Raw genomic sequence first — 20,948 nt, 5'->3', positions numbered from 1 at the left:
TTTATCTTTCAGCATCATTTATTTACAGAAAATACTTCCCAAACCACAACCAGACTGAAGACAACACAGTGAGCAGTTTCCCATAATGACACTCTGTAAACCTGTTGATGTAAAACAGTAACAGACTTCTTTTATTTTGGAAATCTTAATTCAGTATTTTAAATGGTTACATTTTCAAGTAGTGCAGCATGCAATAGCTTCCATAAAACAGTGTTCAGGACAAAATATCCTGAAGCTTTATACATTAAAAATGGTATTCAGCAGGCATAAAAAAATATGCATTACATTCAACAGAAAAAAAGAGATGAAATTCAACATGACCAAATTAATGTAACAGCTTCAGTACCGTTGAAACAGCTGATATTAGTGTTGATAATTTGCCATGGTGTTTGGCAACAAAGGATTTAATCATGCTGGTTGATTTTGGGTTACAGAGTAACATAAGGTGAAGCTTTAAAGCATAAGAAAAACTGTATTTACAAACATGTTAAAACAGCCGATAAAGCACCTCCATTACATTACAGAAACAATAATTATAATCTGCAGTTGATTCACACATCTCACAGCGTCAGTGAAGCCTGGCTTCTTGATTGGATGATAATTATTTACAAAGACAAAAACATCTCAATTATTTGGTTAACGTTTACTTTCTGCTGCTTTGGAATCTCTCATGTCACCTTAATTGTGCTAACAATTGTGCTAGCAACATTGATTGATTCGTAATTCAATTACATCCAACAGAATCTAGCTTCAACTTTCACTGATAGTTCCTCTCAATGGAGCATAAATAGTTCAAAAATAAATCGGTAGGGTTTCCATTCAAAAAGCAACTCAGTCCTTTTTAACTCCGTTGCAGTTCATAGTTAACACACACACACGGACGGATGATGAGATCAGAGTTTAGCCAATGATGAATCTGCACACTGTCAGCTTTTAAAACCCAAGAGAGTCATCACTACGGTATACTCGGCTGCTTAAAATCCCCAACGGTTCGTACTTGACCCCCATTCAGATACGTATGATCTAAAACGTGAGTGTGTTTAAAAAATCTATATATATACATTTCATGATAGTAGCTGCTGATAGAGCAATAGCCAACCTCTAAAGAGGTGTAACATTCATCTGGGAAACAGGCACTTATAATACATCCACTGCACTGCTTTATCAGCCCACATTAGCAGCTTGTTTTTTCTCTCTTGCTTTTTCCAGAGACAACACTGTCTCACGATGTTGATCTCCTGTAAATGCGCTGATGAATCCAGCAACATGCAAGGTCCACCTTTCCACACCGAGATATACTGACAACACATTACTGTACCGTATTACCTAGAGCCCTATTTCTCTGAGTTATGCTGTTTATACAGAAAAGAACACGTACAGCACATTTTTTCTAGGAGCTAAATATCTCAACACAAAGTTTTACTTTTGAAGTAAACTCGCAACACAAAAGGCACCAAAGAGACTGCGACATTCTCAGCTGGCGTCAGAATACTGTGTAGCTTATTGTTAATTCATGCAATTCATAAAAGGAGTACCATGTAGGGATTTTGATATGATAAAAATGATATCCGTTGGATTTAGGACACAGTAGCCAGCACTGTGCCTCTTTTATGAGTGACAAACTCTAACCAGAGAATCTGCCATCTACACACGGAGAAGATGAACCAAAACATGAAGTCCTTTTTAGACTGTTGCTTTTGGGTTGGTTGGAATAAAATAAATATTGTTGTGCCCAATATTATAAAGGACTGTTTAGCGAGGAAACAGCTTCTTCTGAATAGTTTTCATTTCATTATCATGTTCTTTAGAAAGTTCGGACCAGGAATTTAAAAAGGCTTACAACATGTAAAAAATATCAAAAAGTCACATCTCTTTTGAGCCAGAGCTAAGAAGACAGCACAACGCGCTGATAGCAGGGCGACACAAAGAGCTCCGTAAGCCCCATTTGCAGCTTTTTAAAACGTGTGAACAAATGATAGTGTTTGATCTGCAGAACAAATCAGTGAACCTCCCGTTTCCTCATGACTCCTCGTCATCGTCCTCTGCGTCAGGGTTTTGGGAGTCCTGTATGAAGGCCTCCTTCTCTGTGGCCATGGGCTCTCCGTTTATCGTGCAGGCTGGTGTGTAGCTGTTAGACGTGGTCAGCACTGCCTCGGCACTGTTGCGGATACCATAGCTGAAGTAGATTAGGAATCCTACAAATGGGAATTTTTTTTTTAAATAAATAAATTCAAAACAAGGTAAAGAAAACAATTAGACAAATTGGAAGAAAAACAAAATCTAAAAATACCAAAAACCATCCAGACGGCAAAGCGCATCCAGGTTCCTCTGTCGAGCTGCATCATCAGATAGACGTTGACGAACAAGCTAACAACTGGGAGAAAGGGCAGCAGGGGGACCTGAGGGGACAGAATGCATCTATTTGGTTAGTAAATACTCAACTAGTAAAGACAATGCAACCTCAAATATAACACAAAGTTACAGCAACAATTTGACTGCAGGGAAATCCTCCCTGACTTCCTGTTTTAACTGTTATAACACCGACAACTAGGCAAACAAAAGTAGGAGCATTTAATTCCTACTTCAGTAGGAAATGTTTGAGGCTCTTTTCTGAAACTGCGAGATAAACTGCTGATGCTATGAAGGTGCTGTCCAATTCTTACCCAGGACACGTTTGAGTTTTTTAAACTGTGTTCTCTGGACATTGTTTGAAAACCTCAAATATTGTTTATTGCACTTACACAGCGTGATGAAAGGTTCTGTTTGACGGCTGATCTAAATCTACATTTCAGTTCTCAGCAGGCTTAATAGTCTCTAATAGCGTTTAGTACACATCCTTTAACGTTGTTTGGCTTACGTGTTTAGTGGGTTAGAAGTCAATGAACTTTGAATTCTCCTCTTTTCTTTGTTATTTGCTCTGTGTGCTGTGTTTTACAGTTCACACGTCACAAAGAAACCTCCAAGTGTCAGGAGGGGGATATTGAGAATTAAAGAGTGTTTATTTATTACTTTTATACTGTGTGTAGGAATTCAAATGTGACTGTCTGGTGAAAGAACACACTCGACCTTGAAGGCCAGCTTGGCCTTGCTCTGCGGCTGTCTCCACACGATGAAGGTGAGAATCAGGCAGACCACCAGGATCATAGCGAGGACAAAAAGAGACCAGACTGCCAGACCTCCATGGACAGCTACAATACAAAACACACACACCAAAACGCCTGCAGGGGAGAACGAGAGGTTATCACACGATGTTCAGCAACCAGGCTTATCATGCACTGATCTATGGACTCTGCGAGTGGCTCACTGATGATGCTGGTGCAGATGTTGACTGCAAACCCGGACAGCGGGGACGGCTCAGTGTTTGAGGGGCAGAGGAGGTTCTTGACGGTGAAGTGATCGTCTGGTTGTGGCAGCATGTCCATCTTCCCCTCGTTGAAAGACTCGGTTTCAGGTTCATCCTGAGTGTTGGCCATCTCGTAGACGGCACTGGGCTGTTCAGGCTGGTACCTGCAGACCACAAGCAGAGTTTGTATACAATCACACAGCAGCCTATACATTATGAGGGCTTAATAAAATGTGCCTAACAGGCATTAAATATTTAAAAAAATAGGAAGCTCCTGAAGCTGTTTGGTTCTCTGTCACTGTTTTAGAATTCATGAACGATATCAGATTAGAGATGAGCCTCAAACTGGGGATTTGTACAAATTGTGTGGGTTTTTTTGTAGCCTCTCAATCCACTACTGTCCTGACCAACTTTGGAGTGGATGGGAAGAACACTACCTGAGGACCAGCACACAGGCAGCCACCAGAGTGTAGGCCAGCAAAGTGCCGATGGACATGAGGTCAACCAGGTCCTTCAAGTCAAACAGGAAAGCCATAATAGCTGCAGGACACACAGGAGGAAAACAAACAGCAGAGTCAGCAAATGTAACTAAGTTAACTACCTAATCCTAACGTGAACAAAGTGTACGTTAGGATTATTTAAAAACATTTTTTAAATATTCATGTCAGCGCCTTAGATACACAGTGTTTTTGCTACCATCCTCCATCCACAAGGGGGTACTGTTGCTTCTGGCCTCTTCTTAGCCACCTACCAGACAAAAGCCCGGCCACAAAGGTGGAGATGGTGGGAGTCTTCCTCTCGCTGACACGCGCCAGAAACGAGAAAAGCAGACCATCGCGAGCCATAGCAAAGATTATGCGAGGAAGAGGAAACATGGAGCCAAGGAGACTAAGCCAAGGATGGAGGAAGAAGGAGGAAGGGGAAGACATTTTTCTTTTTTAACTTTAAGAAGACATTTTCAACTTTGGTTTCACACAGGGCCTCAACTGCAGCCAACCACAGCACAATGCGCTGGGTTTGTTTTTTTTACAGGGTGAACACTGTAAAATTAAATTTCATTCAAAGGATGGACCTTTAAGCACATGGCAGAAGGATTTATCTCGGTTCTTGTTGAATGCTTATGTTGAGACCTTGTACACCAAGAGTGTCCATCAGGGTTCTTCTGACAGAAACCTAAACCAGTTAGTGATTTAGCTTTCAACCTCACCTGCCACAACACCTGATGTTATGGTAGCTGTTAGAGGGGTTTTGGTTCTGGGGCTGATTTTAGCCAAACTTTTGAAGAGCAGGCCGTCCTCTGCCATGGCCCAGATCACCCTGGGCATTGGGAACATGGAGCCTAGTAGGCTAGTAGGGGAAAGAGAGAGAAAAGCATGCCGTGCAAGTGAATGCACACAGTTAGAAAAATGACAAGAGTGTGACTGATAGAATAAACAAAGGACTCCGTATGAGATGTTACTTTCATTTGGCTTGAGGTTTTTCTCAGAATTGAAAGGAAAAAGGTCCAACCGTGAAAAGTAGCCTCAGACTTAAAATGCGCTCTCTCGTAGTTGTTGCGTTTTTCTTTATTTTTTGTAGTTTTTTGCTCCCCTTCTCTGATCTCTTTCACCAGAGAAGAACTCTTAAACTCTTCCCTCCGGCAGGCTTTACAGATCACTGTAAGCTAAAAAAAAGCCCTTCATAAGAGCACTTTCTTCCCCCAGGCTGTCACGATCATAACGTGTCAGACATGTCGCTGTGAAATAACCCTGGAACTAAACTGTCACTGTGAATGTACATACATTATTTAATTTAAATGATCACCTACACACACTCTATAATTTGAATACTTTAAAGATAACTACCTCATGTTTACCTTATCCGTTTTTACTACTCACCACTGCACTATTATTTTATTTAGTCTTGTACATAATAGTCTTTAATTACTTTAGTTTGTCATTATTATTTTTTGTTTACATTGTACAGAGAGAACACAGTCTACTGAAGTTAATTTCCTTGTGTTAAACATACCTGTTCAATAAAGCCGATTCTGATATTCAAATATCACACATGCAAGAATATCCTCAATACATAAATTTGTTCCAGATTTTGGGTCAAAACCAATATGAAGCTGTATAAAAAGATATTGAATGCTGAATTATTTCTATTTTTGTCGATCGTTTTAGCCTCCTTCATTGGTCCACAGGTGGCAGTAACACACCATGAAACGCAGCAAAGACTGCAGGGGAGACTCCAAGCGTGTCAAAAGTAAAGTAAAAATGTCAAATGTTTGAGAGAAATCTGCTTTGCATATGTTTCATGTAGGAGCATACACAATGAGTCACACTCTCTGTAAACAGGAACTTTGTTTGTTTACTAGAAAACACCACAGGGCACCTGCGAGTACTTTGTGTCAAGTCTTTTATGAGGAATGTTTCACTAATCTCACCTTTAATGGAAGCACCAGATCAAACACATATGTTATTATTATTGCAATAATTAACTTCGATATGCAATGGACTTGTTCATTCCCAAAAAAAACCACAAAAAAAACCACATGCAAACATTAAAAGCGCTCCACCACTTCTCATGCTGAGAGGCAGCAAAGAGCCTCTTACCTGGTCGACAGAGCACATAAAGAGCCGATGGCCACTGCATAAGTGGCTCCCTCCCAGCCCACGTACTTAAAGGCCACAGGTAGAGGGCTGTTCTTGTCCAGCATGTAGTACGGCATCATCACAGTGAGAGCCGCCGACACACCAAAGTACGCCACAAAACAGATCAGGAGAGAGGCCACTATCCCCACAGGAATGGCCCTCTGAGGATTCTTCACTTCTTCTCCTGGAGAGGAAACATTACGATTGTCAGAGAGCGGGAACAGTGTGTTGATTATCATCTTCATGTATTCTTTCTCACCTGTAGTGGCAATGCAGTCAAACCCCACAAAGGCATAAAAACAAGTGGCGGCGCCAGAGAGCACTCCAGACCAGCCAAACGGCATGAAGCCGCCCTCACCGAGACTTTTTTCGGGTGATGAAAGTATAGATTTGCTGCTGCAAAAAAAGAAAGGAAATACCTGCTTTATTGTAAACAAAGTCAAAAGAAACGTTTGACGTTCGGGGAGTAAGCTGCTCATTCACCCACTAGACGGTTGAGTTGCTCGTGCTATTGAGGATTTCCTCAGGGTTTAAGCTCCAGTTGTTTTTGTCTCCTTTGACCAAGCCGGAGATGATGACAAACATCAGCACAAGCACATTGATGCAGGTGAAGACTTTGTTCACCAAGGCCGACTCCTTCACTCCAAAGGCAAGCAGGCCTGCAAGCAGTTGAAAGACAATTAGGAAAAATGTTTAAATAAACCCACCGACCCCCCCCCCCCCCCCCCCCCCTTCCCAGAAACATAAGAGACGGTCCTCACCTGTCAGAGTGATAATGATGAAAACAGCAAATATGTCTGGATACTCTGCTAGGATACCCGGGGCATTCATGGTCATGTATTGTCTGCAAAACCTCTCAATCTCTCGACCAATCAGCTCATCAAAGGTTGCGCTCCAAGCTCTGGCCACACTTGAAGTTCCTGTGCAAAGTAAAGTATTTACAGAAACAAAACCACATCTGGTGAAGCATGCAAATCTTCTTCTCTATTTAATGAGTCCTACCGATCACATAAGACAGGATGAGGTTCCAGCCTGTGATGAAGGCCCACAGTTCCCCAACAGTCACATAGCTGTAGAGATAAGCCGAGCCCGTCTTGGGGACACGCGCTCCAAACTCGGCGTAGCACAAACCAGCCAGAACCGAGGCGAGGGCAGCGATGAGGAAGGAGAGGACAATGGCGGGACCGGCGCTGTCCCTGGCTACAGCTCCAGCCAGGACGTAGACTCCAGCTCCCAGAGTGCTCCCCACACCCAGCGCCACCAGGTCAAACGTGTTGAGGCATCGAGACAGGCGGGAATCTTCCGTGTTACAGTCCACAACCTTCACCCGAAGGAGCTGCTTCCCAATGTCCTTTAATGTGGCCAGAATCATGCTGGCTGAAAAGGTGCAACAGACGCTTTACGGAAGAGAAGTTACCTGTTGACAGGAGAAGACAGGAAAGACAGAAGCTTTACACTCGTCTGCCTTTGTAAAAACAAAAAAAAAAAGTACGTCAAATGTGTTGCCTTACTATTTTCATATGATGTTGGTTGGGAAGTTTGGTGACTTATAACTTTGACATGAATTTGGCCTTCACGGTAAAACTACAACATTCAATCTACCTGCACATCCTGTTCAGTGAGGGAGGACAAACGGTAGCTATGAACATTAGCAAAGTGTCACAAACAAATAGAGCAATGCTACTGGAGTATTTTAAACCTTTATACATTTGGTTTTTGACTGCTTCTATAGACCAACGTGAGGTGCAGATATTACAGCACGCTGTTTAAAAAAAAAAAAAAAAGGTGTTCACCAGGACACACACAGAGGGAGTTTAGATTACTGAACAGTTGGATATGTTATCTTTGTTTAAAAACATTCTTTATGACAGCCATCACGTCAAAAATTCAAGATAACAAATAAAATGAGCTCCTTGTCTTAAGCCATCGATGCATAGAAATTCAGTTGTGTTTTAAACACTAATACCACGAGTGTTTTAAAAGACGGAGAAGAGCGTCTACATTGTTCAAACATGTTCGCCGAAACAAGTTCGAACAATTTAGACAGTGTGACCGTTTGACTTCAATATTTAACATTTAATAGATGGAATCCACTCTACGGTGCCAAGGACTTGTATTTTTGAGAGATGTCTGAACGTTTGCAGGGCTCAACCTTTGTGTTAACAGCATGTAGTACACATTACTTGCTGTTAGCGTCGGCTGGAACTTAAAGAGCTCTACAAAATGTACATTTGCAAGACTCACTCAAATTAACATTTGAATTATTTAATACACACCGCATTTTAAATGGTGTGCCCCCACGTGCACCCCCTTCACAGCTAAGGAAAAAAAGATAGTGAAAAGTTCTGAATTTGCAAAACAAGCACCACACAGCACACATCAGCACAGCCAATATGAGTGTTTGACTTTTTCCCCATCAAATGACCATATGCTAACCTGGGTTATAGAACAATGCAGGAATCGACAGTTGATTGTAAAATAAACAGGAGTAAACCAAATCACCACAATAACACGGTGACAGTTGGTAATTCTGCAGGGCAATCCAAGATCACATTTCAAAGCCTCCTCGAAACACAGACGGGACAGATACAGACCTGCCACCACAACAACACAGACAATACTCACTGTCACAACACTCCACCAAACAGGATCTTCTGTCTTCACAGCACACCACAGTCTCTCTGCTTTGAGCCTGTAATCCAGTCCACCAGCTCTGCCTCAGTGCAGCCGTGTCTGTGAACGGATCGCACTCTGCTTCAGATGAGCAGAGAAACGAGACGTTTACAAGCGCTGGTTTGACACGTGACGCAGGCGCCTCGTAGTGCACAAACCATTCAGGTGTTGAGCTCACAAATAGACACATCACATGGCCTCGGGGCTAAAGACACTTTCTGGAGAGCAGCTGGGATGACAGCCATAATGTCCACGTTCTGATCGGACCGTCTGGCTGGCAAAGTTTCTCATTATGCAGCGAAGTCATGAACACAAGCACGTTAGAGAAGTATGACCTGGTTTACACTCCTCAATATTTAAAAATACAAAATCTGCGTGGAGAAGAAGGGTGCTGATGAATGAATTGTTGTGTGTCACATGATCAAATGGGACAATATCAGTCGCAACTTGTTCCCACTCCACACCAGGATGTAAGACAAGAGGAGCCAAGAGCTATATTTGAACAGCTTTGTGTTACCTGTCGAGGTTACAATGACCTGAAGAGTTGGAGGCAGACATTTCATTGGTTTAACATATGGATGAGATCAGATTGTGGCAGACAAAACAAGCATTGCCGACACATGTAAACATTAAAGTCAGAAGGAAAATGTGCCCGTGTTGCACATGCTACACAAACATCAACATCGGTTAAATTGCCCCTCAAGCACAAGCAGCAAGAACGGGCAGAGCGCAGGATCATACCGAGCAGGCATGAGATCCGACATGTTGCGTCGGAGCTAAAAAAAGGAAGGTAGGCAGGAGAGGACCCTGCCCTCCTCTCAGCCAATCAGCGAAGCCAACACCTGCTCACAACGCGGGGCATGCCGTTAAGTTTGGAATGGCCCTCCGTCACATGCTCGTCACTATTTGGCCTACGGGACAAATAGTTGTTCTCCTTCAGATGCCTTTTATGCGAGCTGTGACATTGTTTATAGTCCAGGAGGAGACAGCAGGCTCACTGTAGGACAAGTGTTGCACAATACATGAAAAGTCATTAAAAAAAAACACGTGAGCGGATAGATGAGAAAATGTGTATTTTGGACAAATGTTTTTATGAAGCTACAACAAAAAGACATTTCAAGTGATCGTGGTCATAGAAAATACTGGACTAAATAAATATAAACATCAATCCCAAATGTAGTTGACCTGCACTCAGTCATGTATAGTAATGCTGGGCGTCCATAAAGCATATCTGTGTTGGCTGAATTCAAATGCGGCAGACAGACACCTGCAGAGCCACCTGTGCCCCGAGAGAACACATTATCCAAAGGGTTCTACGATGCAACCCGACATTTCTCTAACCACGCACGTGAGAGAAGCGTGCCAACTGTCTTTAATTATCATTTTCCAAGCATGAATTTGAAAGAAGAGGACAGCAGAGAGGCGGTTCAGGGACCAAAGAGTTCCCACTTGGCATGCAGAGGGTATTTAGCAGCACTACAAAAAGCCCACCTGCCCTGCTGGTGTAACTGGGGACGGAGCAAACAAAGTGCCATGTGAGCACGATCATTAAAACGACAGCTTGCACAAGCCAAACAAACTTTCCTTTCAAGGGATTCAGGCCGTGTTGACCTTGTTACATTAAAGGTATGAAGGACAAAACAAAACGACAACAGACGTCCAAAATGCAAAAGCCCTTTATAGACGGAAGGATAAACAGGATCTGATTTCTTTCCCTTTGTGCAAGAAAACTGAACTAATGAAGAATGACCCTGAATCACTCACTATATAAATGTCTTTTATGACACTGATAATTAAATGTCTCGGCATTTAATTGTGTTGTGCATATTAGTGTTTTAAGAGTGAACAGTACTGTAACTATGTACCATTCCACATACTGATCTGACTAATAATCCATTTCTCTAGGTTTATCAGGGGAAGATCACAGCCTGCACTTAGATAGCTTCCGCCATATCTACACAACATTTCTGTCATTTTGTTAACAGTAATATGATAACGGTTGTGTGACGCGTTTTTTTTTACCATGCCACACACATTAACAGTACAGCCAATTATAGTAACATCCATGATGTGGATTGGGAGATTCTGACACCCTTGTTTAAGGCTGGGTGCAGTGTCACAAACAGTGGTCCTGTTGGAGCTCTCTGATGTGACCTTGTCGCCTTCTGTGCGTTTAACGTCCCGTCCCGTCCCCCTCTCATGGTTCCACTTCACGCAGAGGCACAAACAGCTCAGTGACATTAAACACAGTGTATGCTGTATAAATAACCTGTTTCTGTATCAACAATGTACACATGTTATCAAAAAACTGATTCCTGTTTTTTTAAGCCTCTTACCATCGCTCATGTTTCCACACTAAACGTTTCCGAAGCCAACATTCAGTGTTCATGCTCTAAAACTGCGAGAGAGGGAAAAAAACACTCACAAGCAGCCTATTGTCCTGGAAGCATGTCGAAATCAAATCCTGACAAGAAACTGTCCAACCTCTTTGCAGACTTTTTTTTTTTTTGAACAACTGCTAACAACACCCATGATCGGCATGAGGAATAGTTTACAAAACTTAAGTCATGTGAGCCAGAACTAAACACACTGAAAGCACAGAACTATGATATCATCTATCGCTCTGGAAATGATCAATATGTCAACACTGTCTTATGCGATGACATCTGTGAACTTTGCACTGGGGGTTGGGGGGATTGCAATTTCATCTGTGCTGTATGTTTAACATGGAGCATATTTGACAAATAAACAACCTTGAACCTTGAACCTTGAACATGAGGACAATGGGATGAGACAAAAGATCACTGATTGAGTTTTTGTGTTGTTGTTGTTGCTGAACTTCTTTCCATGAAGACTTTGACAGACTTCTCAAACATCACTGCACACACATCAGTGACATTGTGATTAAACCATATGTACAGTCATTTAGCACAAAGTTAAGACAAATAAAACATTCACCGATACAAACAGTACCAAAATGAAGTTTCACAGTATAAGTCACAAGAAACATGACATTGTGTTCCTCATGTCGTCTCGTGATCAGCCACAGAAACTTCACAGAGATGGAAATGTGCGAGAGGGACTGATTTGTTTCACTCTATGGGTTCATTTCAGTTCACACATCACTACAGGAAATGACCCCCCCCCCTCCCACCCAAACACACACACGCGCGCACACTCACACGCGCTATAAAAGGCAATGTTTCCCCGCACGTTCAGAGCGCACTCTTTTTTTTTTCTTCCAACCAGTGAACACAAAACTCTCAAACTCCAACATATTTCCCTTTTAAACAGTCTTTCATTAGTACAGCTACTTTAAAGTGCATGTGAACAATCAATGTGTGCAGTATCTACTACGTTGCATCAGCCTCTCTTCTTCCTCCTTTCACACCATGTGCGCCCACGGTCTCCTTTCTGCAGGATACACACGGCTGAGTCCACGCTGTTGTCCCCCCCTCCCACCCGCATATCCAAACTTTAAAAGTCAGATCAACGTGCTCATAATTAAGAAGCAAAAATACATTTCATTACCCAAACTTTTAACCACTTACCTCCTCGAAGATGCAACCAAAAAAACAAACAAACAGAAAGCTGCTAAAAAAAGTCGCATGAAAACACTTTGTGGAGCGTCAGGTGGTGTGTCGGAAAGGACACACACATTCACACACGGTGTCCAAGCCACACACACAGACAGTGAGAAGTCTCCGTGCAGCTGTCTGTTCGAGTTGCTCCACCCGAGTATTAAAATAATCTGATTCTAGATGGTCCACTTGTCTGCAGAGCCTGTAACCACCAGATGGCACTCTTTACAAGCAAATCCCCTCCACCTCAAATTGAGTGCTTCCTGGATATAGAATCAGAAACATGCATACTGTTGTTAGGTCTTCATTACATATTTCTTTCACTACTCGTCCTCCCTATTGCCAGGGTTGTTTCACAACACTGGCATGGATCCAGGATGATTTTGGATTCATGTAAAGTTGCACAACTCAGTCGAGGGACAAAGCTGTTCTGCTCTGTTAGGAGTTTTCTGCTGTGGCTGTGGAGCAGCACCATGTTGTGATCCTCTTATTTCTTGCCTTACGTTTCACATCCTGAACCAAAGTCTACAACCGGGATCAATGCAAAGCGATCCTCACCAATTGCTCAGCAAACAGTTCACTCTCTCCGGACTGAGAGATTCTTTCATCATTTTTCCGGCAGGCAGCAGAAGTTGTTAAGATCATGTGGATGCAGCTTCATGATTCCCCTCTAACCAGTTTTGGACCAAAACTGATTAAGAAATAATCGGACATAGCAGTGCTAGCCTATATGCTGCTTTATCAGACATTTCTAAATGTATGGTTATCTGCCTTTGTGGCTTACCTTGAGAAATGGGAGTCAGAGATCTCAGGTGTTTTTTGTATAAGGCCTAATAGTTCCCAGGCCTCACTAAAGTAATACCTCCTTGAACAAAACTCCTTTAAATATATGGTTGATTTTTCTGTCTTAAGTAACAGCATCTGTGCATTAATGGTGGATTCCCTATTAACTAATTGTCAAGCGTTGTCTCAAGCTCCAGCTGCAGTATTGACTTTGCAATCAGTTTAATAAGGACTGAAAAGACATGAGACACCAGGAGAATGCTTTTAATTACGACTTACAATGGACAGCAAGAGGCTCTGTGGGTCCCAAATCGGCATTGGAAGCAGTCACTGCCAGTGTTTTGCATAAAGAAAATCAGCACTCTCTGCTGGGCCTGACAACAGTCCCCACTGCTCACATTGATCTCTCCTCTCGCTTGCTGACACCAGAGTGCGGCTGATTCTGACCTCGATGATCTTTTACAATCACATCAGTCACAATAAAAGTGTCTAATCAGTTTGACCCAGGAGGCAACAGATTGCCTCTCAAGCTTTAAATGTCACAAACTTTATGCGAACTCACTTGTTTACTGTCTGCCAAAAATCAGATTTGAAGATAGACATCCCTTTACTCTTCATGTTTTTAAATGAAGAGACGGCCCTTGTCACATGTTCAGCACTGCTGGAAAACAGAAAGTAGAGGCCCAAAACTCCCTCAGTTTATTCCTCTCATGTGTCACCGTAATAGTGAAGTCAAAGAGAGTCTTCATAATCCTGAAATACAACATACATGTATAGCAGAGTTGGAGCGGAAGGACTCATCTGTTGTGATTTCATGATGGAGAAGAGATATGACGTTAGGTTGAGGCAGCCTTTTTTCAATATGGCGACCTTCCTAAGAGAGCTTTAAATCTCCCCTTCAGTAACTAATGTGTGACATCACTGAGACGACGTCCTTGTTTTTAATGTTCTTTGCCTGTAAACTTTCAAATAAAGATGGCAGCCCGAAATGACACGCTCCAGTGGAATCGATCAAATACAGCAAGAAATGCTCAAAACTAAATCTTGACTATTTTCTGATATATTATTCTAAAACTTTGATTATGAGCCTACTTGATTTGCATTTTTTCAATTCTAACCTCGGGCGTAATGTGTGATTTTGTTTTTATCCACATGGTTAGACTAGCCTGTGATGATATTGTTAGTACTGTTTCTGCTCTTAAGTCTCCTTTCAGGGGTTTACAGAAGTGCTGGGTCTACATACTTTAAAATGGCAGAGTGCTCACCTTTCTAACTCAAATATAACATCAATACATGACAGGGAAAACATGAGGCTACTCTAAAACTCTCACGTCTACTATATTTTCTCAAGTGCCGCATGTTGTGATTTTTCCGTTGCAGCTGCTGCATCCTACAGTATAAGGAACCTGTTAATTTTTTATACAGTGGTAAACTACTGTTAATGTTGCATTTCCCCTGCTGAGTGTCCTTCTAACAAACTGAAGTAGAAAAGCTTTTGACCATAAAAAGGACTATCAGGTCATAAAGAAAGCAGTCTTACCATCCAAGAAAAATACAACAAGCTCTTCAAAGAAGGATGAGCTTGCAGACTTGGTGCCCCGGGCGTTCACACCACCAGGAGTTGATTCTTCTGAAAAGCACAGACTAGCTTGCTTCAAAAAACAGCCATGAAGAGCGAGTGTCTCTGAAAGGGCCGTTCATATTCAGGAGAGGAAAAAGTGAAATCTGTTGTTAGGCCGATCTTAATTAATTTTACAGTATTAGCCAAATGTAAGAAAAAAAGAAGAAGACACTTACCAAAGCATCCATCATCATTTTAAAGGACCTTGACTAATCATTGAATGAAGCAACTTGAGGTCTTAAAATTCAGGTTTCTATGCAGACACTTAAACCTGATTGAAGGTTTGACAGAAATGTGTCAGGAGCTAGCTTGAGTTTTAACTGTTGTTTCATATTGTGGTTTCCTCTGCAGACACATTTTTTCTAGTCCGTTTGCAGTTGCAGCACTGTAATCGGTTGCTTTATACTAAACTGTTAAATGTGAATTCTAAATAGCCCTTTGTATTGTTCATGAAATTATTCATTGGTTGTTGGCCTTCTCTGCCGAAGATAAAATACCACATAACCAGACAAACATTTCACAAATTCATGCAATTAACTTCATAATTTCTGGAATGTTTGTCTGAGTCTAAGCAAGCATTTATCTAAAAACTGAAACAACAGAAGACAGTATCATGGCAGGCAGTTTGTATTCGAGCAGCAGCAGCGTGCTCACTGAAATCCCTCTCTGACTTGTGCAGTCTCCTGGGTCAGACTCTGAAAACATCCTCTTTGTGCATGTCATAGCCCCAATTCTGACTTCCACAATATTGCATTCTGCTGGATCTTTCCTCCAGGCGATTTTACCCAAGTGAGCCCATAAGAAATACACAAAGACAAACTGTTACAACACAGAGTACACTGTGCTTTCGGGGTTTCTTATAAAATCCACTCATGTACTACACAGCATATACTGTATGTGCTGCATATTTTATAGCAGCCAAATCTACAAGGATTGCTTCCAACAACGTACACATCTGTAAAATTCAGTGCAACCCCACATGAAAAAGCAATGGTCCAACATGGGACCCTGTGAAGCTTCAAGTTCAGGATGTGCAGCTTCAGAGACTGTTGGTTTAAATCAGGTGAGTTCTGAGACCACACTTGTTTCTGCTATTTTACTGTGTGAACACATTTGCATTATAATTGGATTGGACTGCATTACATTGTTCAATTCATCCCCTGTGGCAGCACATGAATATTGGGCCATTTATGGAAAAGGCCAGAAGGCTTTTTTTTTTTTTTTTTTTGGGGGGGGGGATTTGTTGGCATTTACTTTAATGTCAATACTTCACAGTTTCTGCTGACAATTCATTCATCTTCAGAATACAGTTTGTAACTTAATTAAGTGAGCTACCCAAAAACCAAGGGGTTAATAAAACGTTCAGTTACAGTATAACCTGCTAAGACATAAAACATAATATAGACGAGAATACCCTCAGAATGACCCAGAAATTATTTCAGATTGAGTCGGCACCTTAAAAGACAGCCTCGACAAGACACTTCATTGTGATCTTTCCAAACTGCCTTTCATGGTGTGCCTGCTATTAAAGCTGCTCGTATCTGCAGCGCACAAAGACACATAATCTAGTGTAAGTAGCTCAAAGAGCAGATGCCGAGGAAATGAAACTGTAAGAATTACAGTCTGATGAGTTGTCTTTCACCCTCCTTACATCATGTTGTGGGAATCACCGAGGCGGTTGCTCTGAACAGTCCCGTTACATTTCACAGCTTACATGGTCACCAAATGGAAACTGGAACTTTATGTTCTGTACTGCAGAGAGTTTCCTTTTTTTTGTCTTCCTAAGATTTAAGAGCTTTTGTTACTTAAGTCTGGATGATGTTTTGGCACACTCAGTTCACAAAGTATATATTCAGGCATTTCAGTCAGGCTAACAGAAGCTCTGTTTAAGCAGAAATGGCTTTTCCTTATATTACATTGTTCCTTTTGTTTAAGCTATCAAACTTGTGTCAATGTCATGCATGTTTTTAGAAATAAGTGTATCATCAGATCATAAATCATACAGCAAATAAATAACATGAACAATGCCAAAATAGCTTATTAGCATGCTAATTAATAGCATACAGGCTGCTAGCTTTAATTTAACTTAGTCATTAATAAACCGTACTGTATTTGTATCTTATTCTACATGACCATATTCTATTTCTAATAGGCCATTAACAAATTGTTTTGTCCTGAATTACTGCTTATAGTGAGTTAGGAAAATGTTGAACAGGAGTTATGATCTTCATGTGCTGTATAAAAGTGTTACCCTTATAAGGTAGTGGTAACTCAAGAATAGTTCATCTCTAAAAACTCCCAACTAGTATGTTTCTAGAAGCAAAGTTGTGCTTCCCTTCTTGGCATGAACACTGTAACCTTAATATAAAGTGTTACGAATATAAATAATTATCTTAAATACAATTATATACAACAATAACTCTTTAGGGACCTTCTTTACATGTGTCGTAATTACACGAAGAAACAACGTTAATGTCATTATGGTTAAAGTTGCAATAAAGAATGATTTTTTTTTCATAGAATACTGTATGTTTTCAAACTCACGCTTTGTAGTATTGTTTGTTGAAGTTACAAACAAAAAAAAAAAGATATATTTACACAGAGTTCAATCAGAATACCAAATGAAGACCCAAAAACCAAACACCAGTTTTTGAGCGCAGGACTCAGTGACTGAGTCAGAGCAAGTTGTAGATAATACAGCTCTTGCATCTGCACAAGTGTGTGTTGGGACAGAATCAGCAGTCAGACTGCACATTCAGTTCATTCTCATTGTTCTTGTGTCTCGACAGCCTCTGATTTATTATCATTAGTAATAATGAAAGAAATATGCCGCGATGGTTATTGTGTATCACACATCGATTTTACTTTTGAGAACAAATGCAGACAATTTATTTTGGCACGATTAAAATGACAATGACATTGGGTCAGATGAGCGATGATTAAACACTCCACTTCAGACTAACAACCTCGTTGCCTGAAATGTATGCAGAGCGATCCTCTCTCTGCTTTTTGAGAAGAGCAGGAAGGCGTCTTTTAAACACTTTGGTGTTACACAAAAAGGAATGACATGTTCATGATACCTTTGGATAAACACAGAATGACTGTTTCTGAATATAAATTTGCTTTCTTCAGCTGCAGGGGTGGCAGATCAAAACGCTGCCATATGCTACAATACACAGCTTAAGAATGTGTATTAATGCAGTAGGTGATATAAATTTGCTTTCTTCAGCTGCAGGGGTGGCAGATCAAAACGCTGCCATATGCTACAATACACAGCTTAAGAATGTGTATTAATGCAGTAGGTGTGGATCACAGAATTACAGTATCTATGGCAGGAACCAAGGCATTAGCCTTTCTTTGGGATGCCCCAAATCAGCTCCTGTTCTACTGTTTGTGACAGTGCTGCTTGTGTACAACATGGAGGAAATACTGAGAATAATCATAAAGACATCCATTCAAAAACGAAGGTTTTTAAAGGAGGGGATTCAAAAGAACAGTAATTTACACATAACATGAAAACAAGAAGGCTCTTGTATTGTACACTGTTTAATGACAAGTTGTCCAAGTGAGTCGTCACAATAACAGTCACATATCAGTGATGTTCCCAAAATTTTAGCTGATTAATTACCTTCTCATGTGAAAGCTACGGGAAACACGGCATGGGAATTGCAGCCGTTCTAAGGGATTTCTGTCACTGAGTAAGTAGAGTCACAAAAGTCAAAAAGAGTTCATTAGTCTTTCTTTGTCTTGATTTAGATTGTCTTTATGTGGGATTAATCCTTGTGGGAATGCTAATGAGAAAAGTGCACATGAATCTTAGTTTCCTACTGAAGTCAGCTGTTTGAGTCGTACTATACTCAAACAGCCTTCTTCTATGATGTGTGGATCATCAGTACCAACTTTCCCCAGTACAATGTAGTGAAGTTAGTGAAATTCACAACATAAACTACATTAATATGATTTAAGGTTGGAGAAACTTTGTGTTCATTTTTGCAAAGTGGTAAAAAAAAAAAACCAAAACTGTAATATAGGTAAAAATGTGACTTGTAAGTTATACAACACGCTGTGAACATTTCACATCAAGTGATTTGATCACTCTGCTTTAGCTGCAAATTACTGGCTTAATAACAGGGCCATAAATAACCGCACAAATGCTCCCAGTAGTAGCATAAATTCCAACATTACAACACAAATGTTTCAGATACCCATTAAAAGTGTAATAACTCAACACAGCTCATTACGTTGTGCAAATTACATTATTTTTATACGAAAAACGTCCCACAATGCAAATTAACAAAGATGGATCACAGTGATTAAATACGTTGACTTTTTGAATTTCATGAGCTGGTTAACACTGTAAATCTCTGCTTGTCTTTGACACCATCACATTGTTTGGATTTAAATACAAAATTATCAAAGCAAGTAAGGTGTAACAATCTAAAGTATTCTTATTTTCTCTGAGATTGTGCAAAGGTTTGATGCAGCTTTGCCCTTTTTAAGCCACAGTCATTGGTCATGCGTTTGAGATGACAAGTCGAATTCACAGAGCCCGTAAATGTCCGCCGGCTGGCGGTGGACGGACTCGGCAGGGTTTAAACTTTAAGCGTCTAGCTGCTGGTTAGGTTGGACGCTTCCCAAATGGAGCGATCTGCAGTAAATGGGGTTACACAACATCTTAGGTTGCAGATGGTGTTTGAAAGCAGACAAAACGCTCAACAATTTTTTTTTTTATTATTTTTTTTTTTATCCCATTCAGAGAAAGACTCAAAAACAGAAAGTGGGTATAGGTTGTGTGCAAGGTTAACATTTTGAGATGAAGGTGATTGTTAACACTCGGTTTGAGCTTGGAATCCATTCTCGATCCTGGTCTCTGTGGAGACAATCATCCTCTAATAACAGTAATCTATCTCCTCGTTGGCCAGGACAATAGCAGTTCTGCAGGGGATGTAGACCTGAGAGAGAGAGAGAGAGAGAGAGAGAGAGAGAGAGAGAAAGAGGGGAGAAAGAAGGCAGAAAAGTGAGATGACAATAGAAGATTAATGCTGCTAATGAGATCTCCGATTTTGGGATGATTGAATCCTCAGGTTTATTTTGGATTTTTTAAAAGTCCAACAAGGAAGAACTTGTTGGTGCCTTGATTACCAGACAATCAAGATCGACACGATGGCTCAATAAAGAGGAGGAGAAGAAAAATAGAGGGGAGACAGAAGAGGATGGGTGGTGCATTTAGAGGGATATTCAGATCTGAGCAGAAAAATGACTCTTCAGGGGAGACGGTGCTCAAACTCCACAGACTTGATCGAGGAGGGCCATCAAGGTGTGACGGAGCTGCAGCAACATGAACACCTCTGGGTGGCACTGCAGTCAGCAGACGAGCATGAGGAGGGAGTCAGTGGTTCAGTTGTACCTATGAACTGATGCTGTGGCAGGATATGCATTAACATTATATTGCATTTAAAGTGAGTGATCTTCAGATGGACAATCATACCTGGAGTCAGTGTTAAATAAAACCAATCCTCGATGTAATTCTTAAAGCTTCAATCAAAGCAGCATCTGTGTTTTACAGTCTATCTAGGGGCTGTGCTTCAACTGCAAAGTGTGGATTCTGTTAAAAATACAATCTACCAGTGGGTATAAGCTGAGCTAAAAGAATCTCCAGAGTTTTGTTGGACTGAAAAAAAAACAAAAAACATGTCAGCAAAAAAAAAATAAGCACACCGTAGAAAAGAGAAAGAAAGAGCGTGTAAATGTCAGATTCCTTATATATACAGTACAAAGAAATGTTAGTGAGTGGGTTAGTCTGGAGTTCTGTAGCTAATAAAGTCTTTGATCAATCCTTTTGATATTCACAGTGTCATTTGGAGGCGAGGAGCCACCAAGCACCATTAGTCACTTCAGATTTATGCCAAAGGAAAAGGCGAACGGACATAAATGATGCTATATTTCCCAACAGAAAAGTGAAAAAGAGAGCAGAGCTGTAAACAATTCAATCACCCCCTGAACTCTTCAAGACGCCCCTCGGCATCAGTGGATCGAGCTCGCTTTCTTTGGCAACAGTTTGTCACCGAGGGAGCCGAGCAGCCCGGCGCTCAAACACTGACACAGACATTGGTGACTAATTAAACAGTCACAGTGGGAGAGTCTCAGTGCAGGCGCAGCGCAGAGAGAGGAGACGGCAGAATGAATCACTGCACCTGTTAAGACAAAAGCTTCCACTTCGCCAAACCGCAAATATGTCAACAGCTTTTATTTCTGACAAACAGACAAATCCGAAATCAATGTGTGAACAAAGAGCAGCACAAAGTGTCGAG

At 41.1% G+C, this 20,948-nt stretch overlaps 2 protein-coding genes across 5 annotated transcripts in view; both read right to left on the bottom strand.

The window, feature by feature from the left end:
• On the bottom strand, positions 1 to 12,407 carry LOC306830446 (high affinity cationic amino acid transporter 1-like). 4 transcript variants are annotated; one of them, XM_079353960.1, is made up of 12 exons: positions 12,204 to 12,407; positions 6,982 to 7,396; positions 6,741 to 6,899; positions 6,467 to 6,638; positions 6,239 to 6,375; positions 5,941 to 6,163; positions 4,551 to 4,690; positions 3,781 to 3,883; positions 3,305 to 3,507; positions 3,067 to 3,218; positions 2,291 to 2,399; positions 1 to 2,195 (listed from the first exon to the last, which is right to left on the bottom strand). In XM_079353960.1, exons 2-12 carry the CDS (start codon positions 7,349 to 7,351, stop codon positions 2,020 to 2,022), a joined length of 1,944 nt encoding a protein of 647 aa, XP_079210086.1. In that variant the 5' UTR covers positions 7,352 to 7,396; positions 12,204 to 12,407; the 3' UTR covers positions 1 to 2,019. The 4 variants fall into 4 exon arrangements, with proteins under 4 accessions (XP_079210086.1, XP_079210087.1, XP_079210088.1 ...); XM_079353961.1 differs by lacking the exon at positions 12,204 to 12,407 and adding an exon at positions 11,654 to 11,754; XM_079353962.1 differs by lacking the exon at positions 12,204 to 12,407 and adding an exon at positions 8,605 to 8,707.
• A 5,758-nt stretch (positions 12,408 to 18,165) lies between these two features.
• Positions 18,166 to 20,948, bottom strand: part of LOC306830880 (1,4-alpha-glucan-branching enzyme-like) — a 70,411-nt gene continuing 67,628 nt past the window's right edge. Inside the window, 1 exon segment of the mRNA XM_079354607.1 lies at positions 18,166 to 19,589. Coding sequence (XP_079210733.1) covers positions 19,527 to 19,589 — 63 coding nt within the window. The 3' untranslated portion in view covers positions 18,166 to 19,526.

Source organism: Symphodus melops (assembly GCF_947650265.1).
Source record: "Symphodus melops genome assembly, chromosome: 10".
Taxonomy (NCBI): Eukaryota; Metazoa; Chordata; class Actinopteri; order Labriformes; family Labridae; genus Symphodus; species Symphodus melops.
The sequence above is the reverse complement of the archived record's forward strand: the minus strand, read 5'-3'. Positions and strand labels throughout refer to the sequence as shown.

Excerpts from the sequence above, each read along its gene's own strand:
- LOC306830446 (XM_079353960.1), bottom strand. The coding sequence starts at position 7,351 with ATGATTCTGGCCACATTAAAGGACATTGGGAAGCAGCTCCTTCGGGTG. Across the intron at positions 6,639-6,740 it reads CATCATTATCACTCTGACAG|GCCTGCTTGCCTTTGGAGTG; the intron begins GTGAGGACCGTC and ends AACTGCTTGCAG. Across the intron at positions 3,884-4,550 it reads AACATCAGGTGTTGTGGCAG|CTATTATGGCTTTCCTGTTT; the intron begins GTGAGGTTGAAA and ends TGTGTCCTGCAG.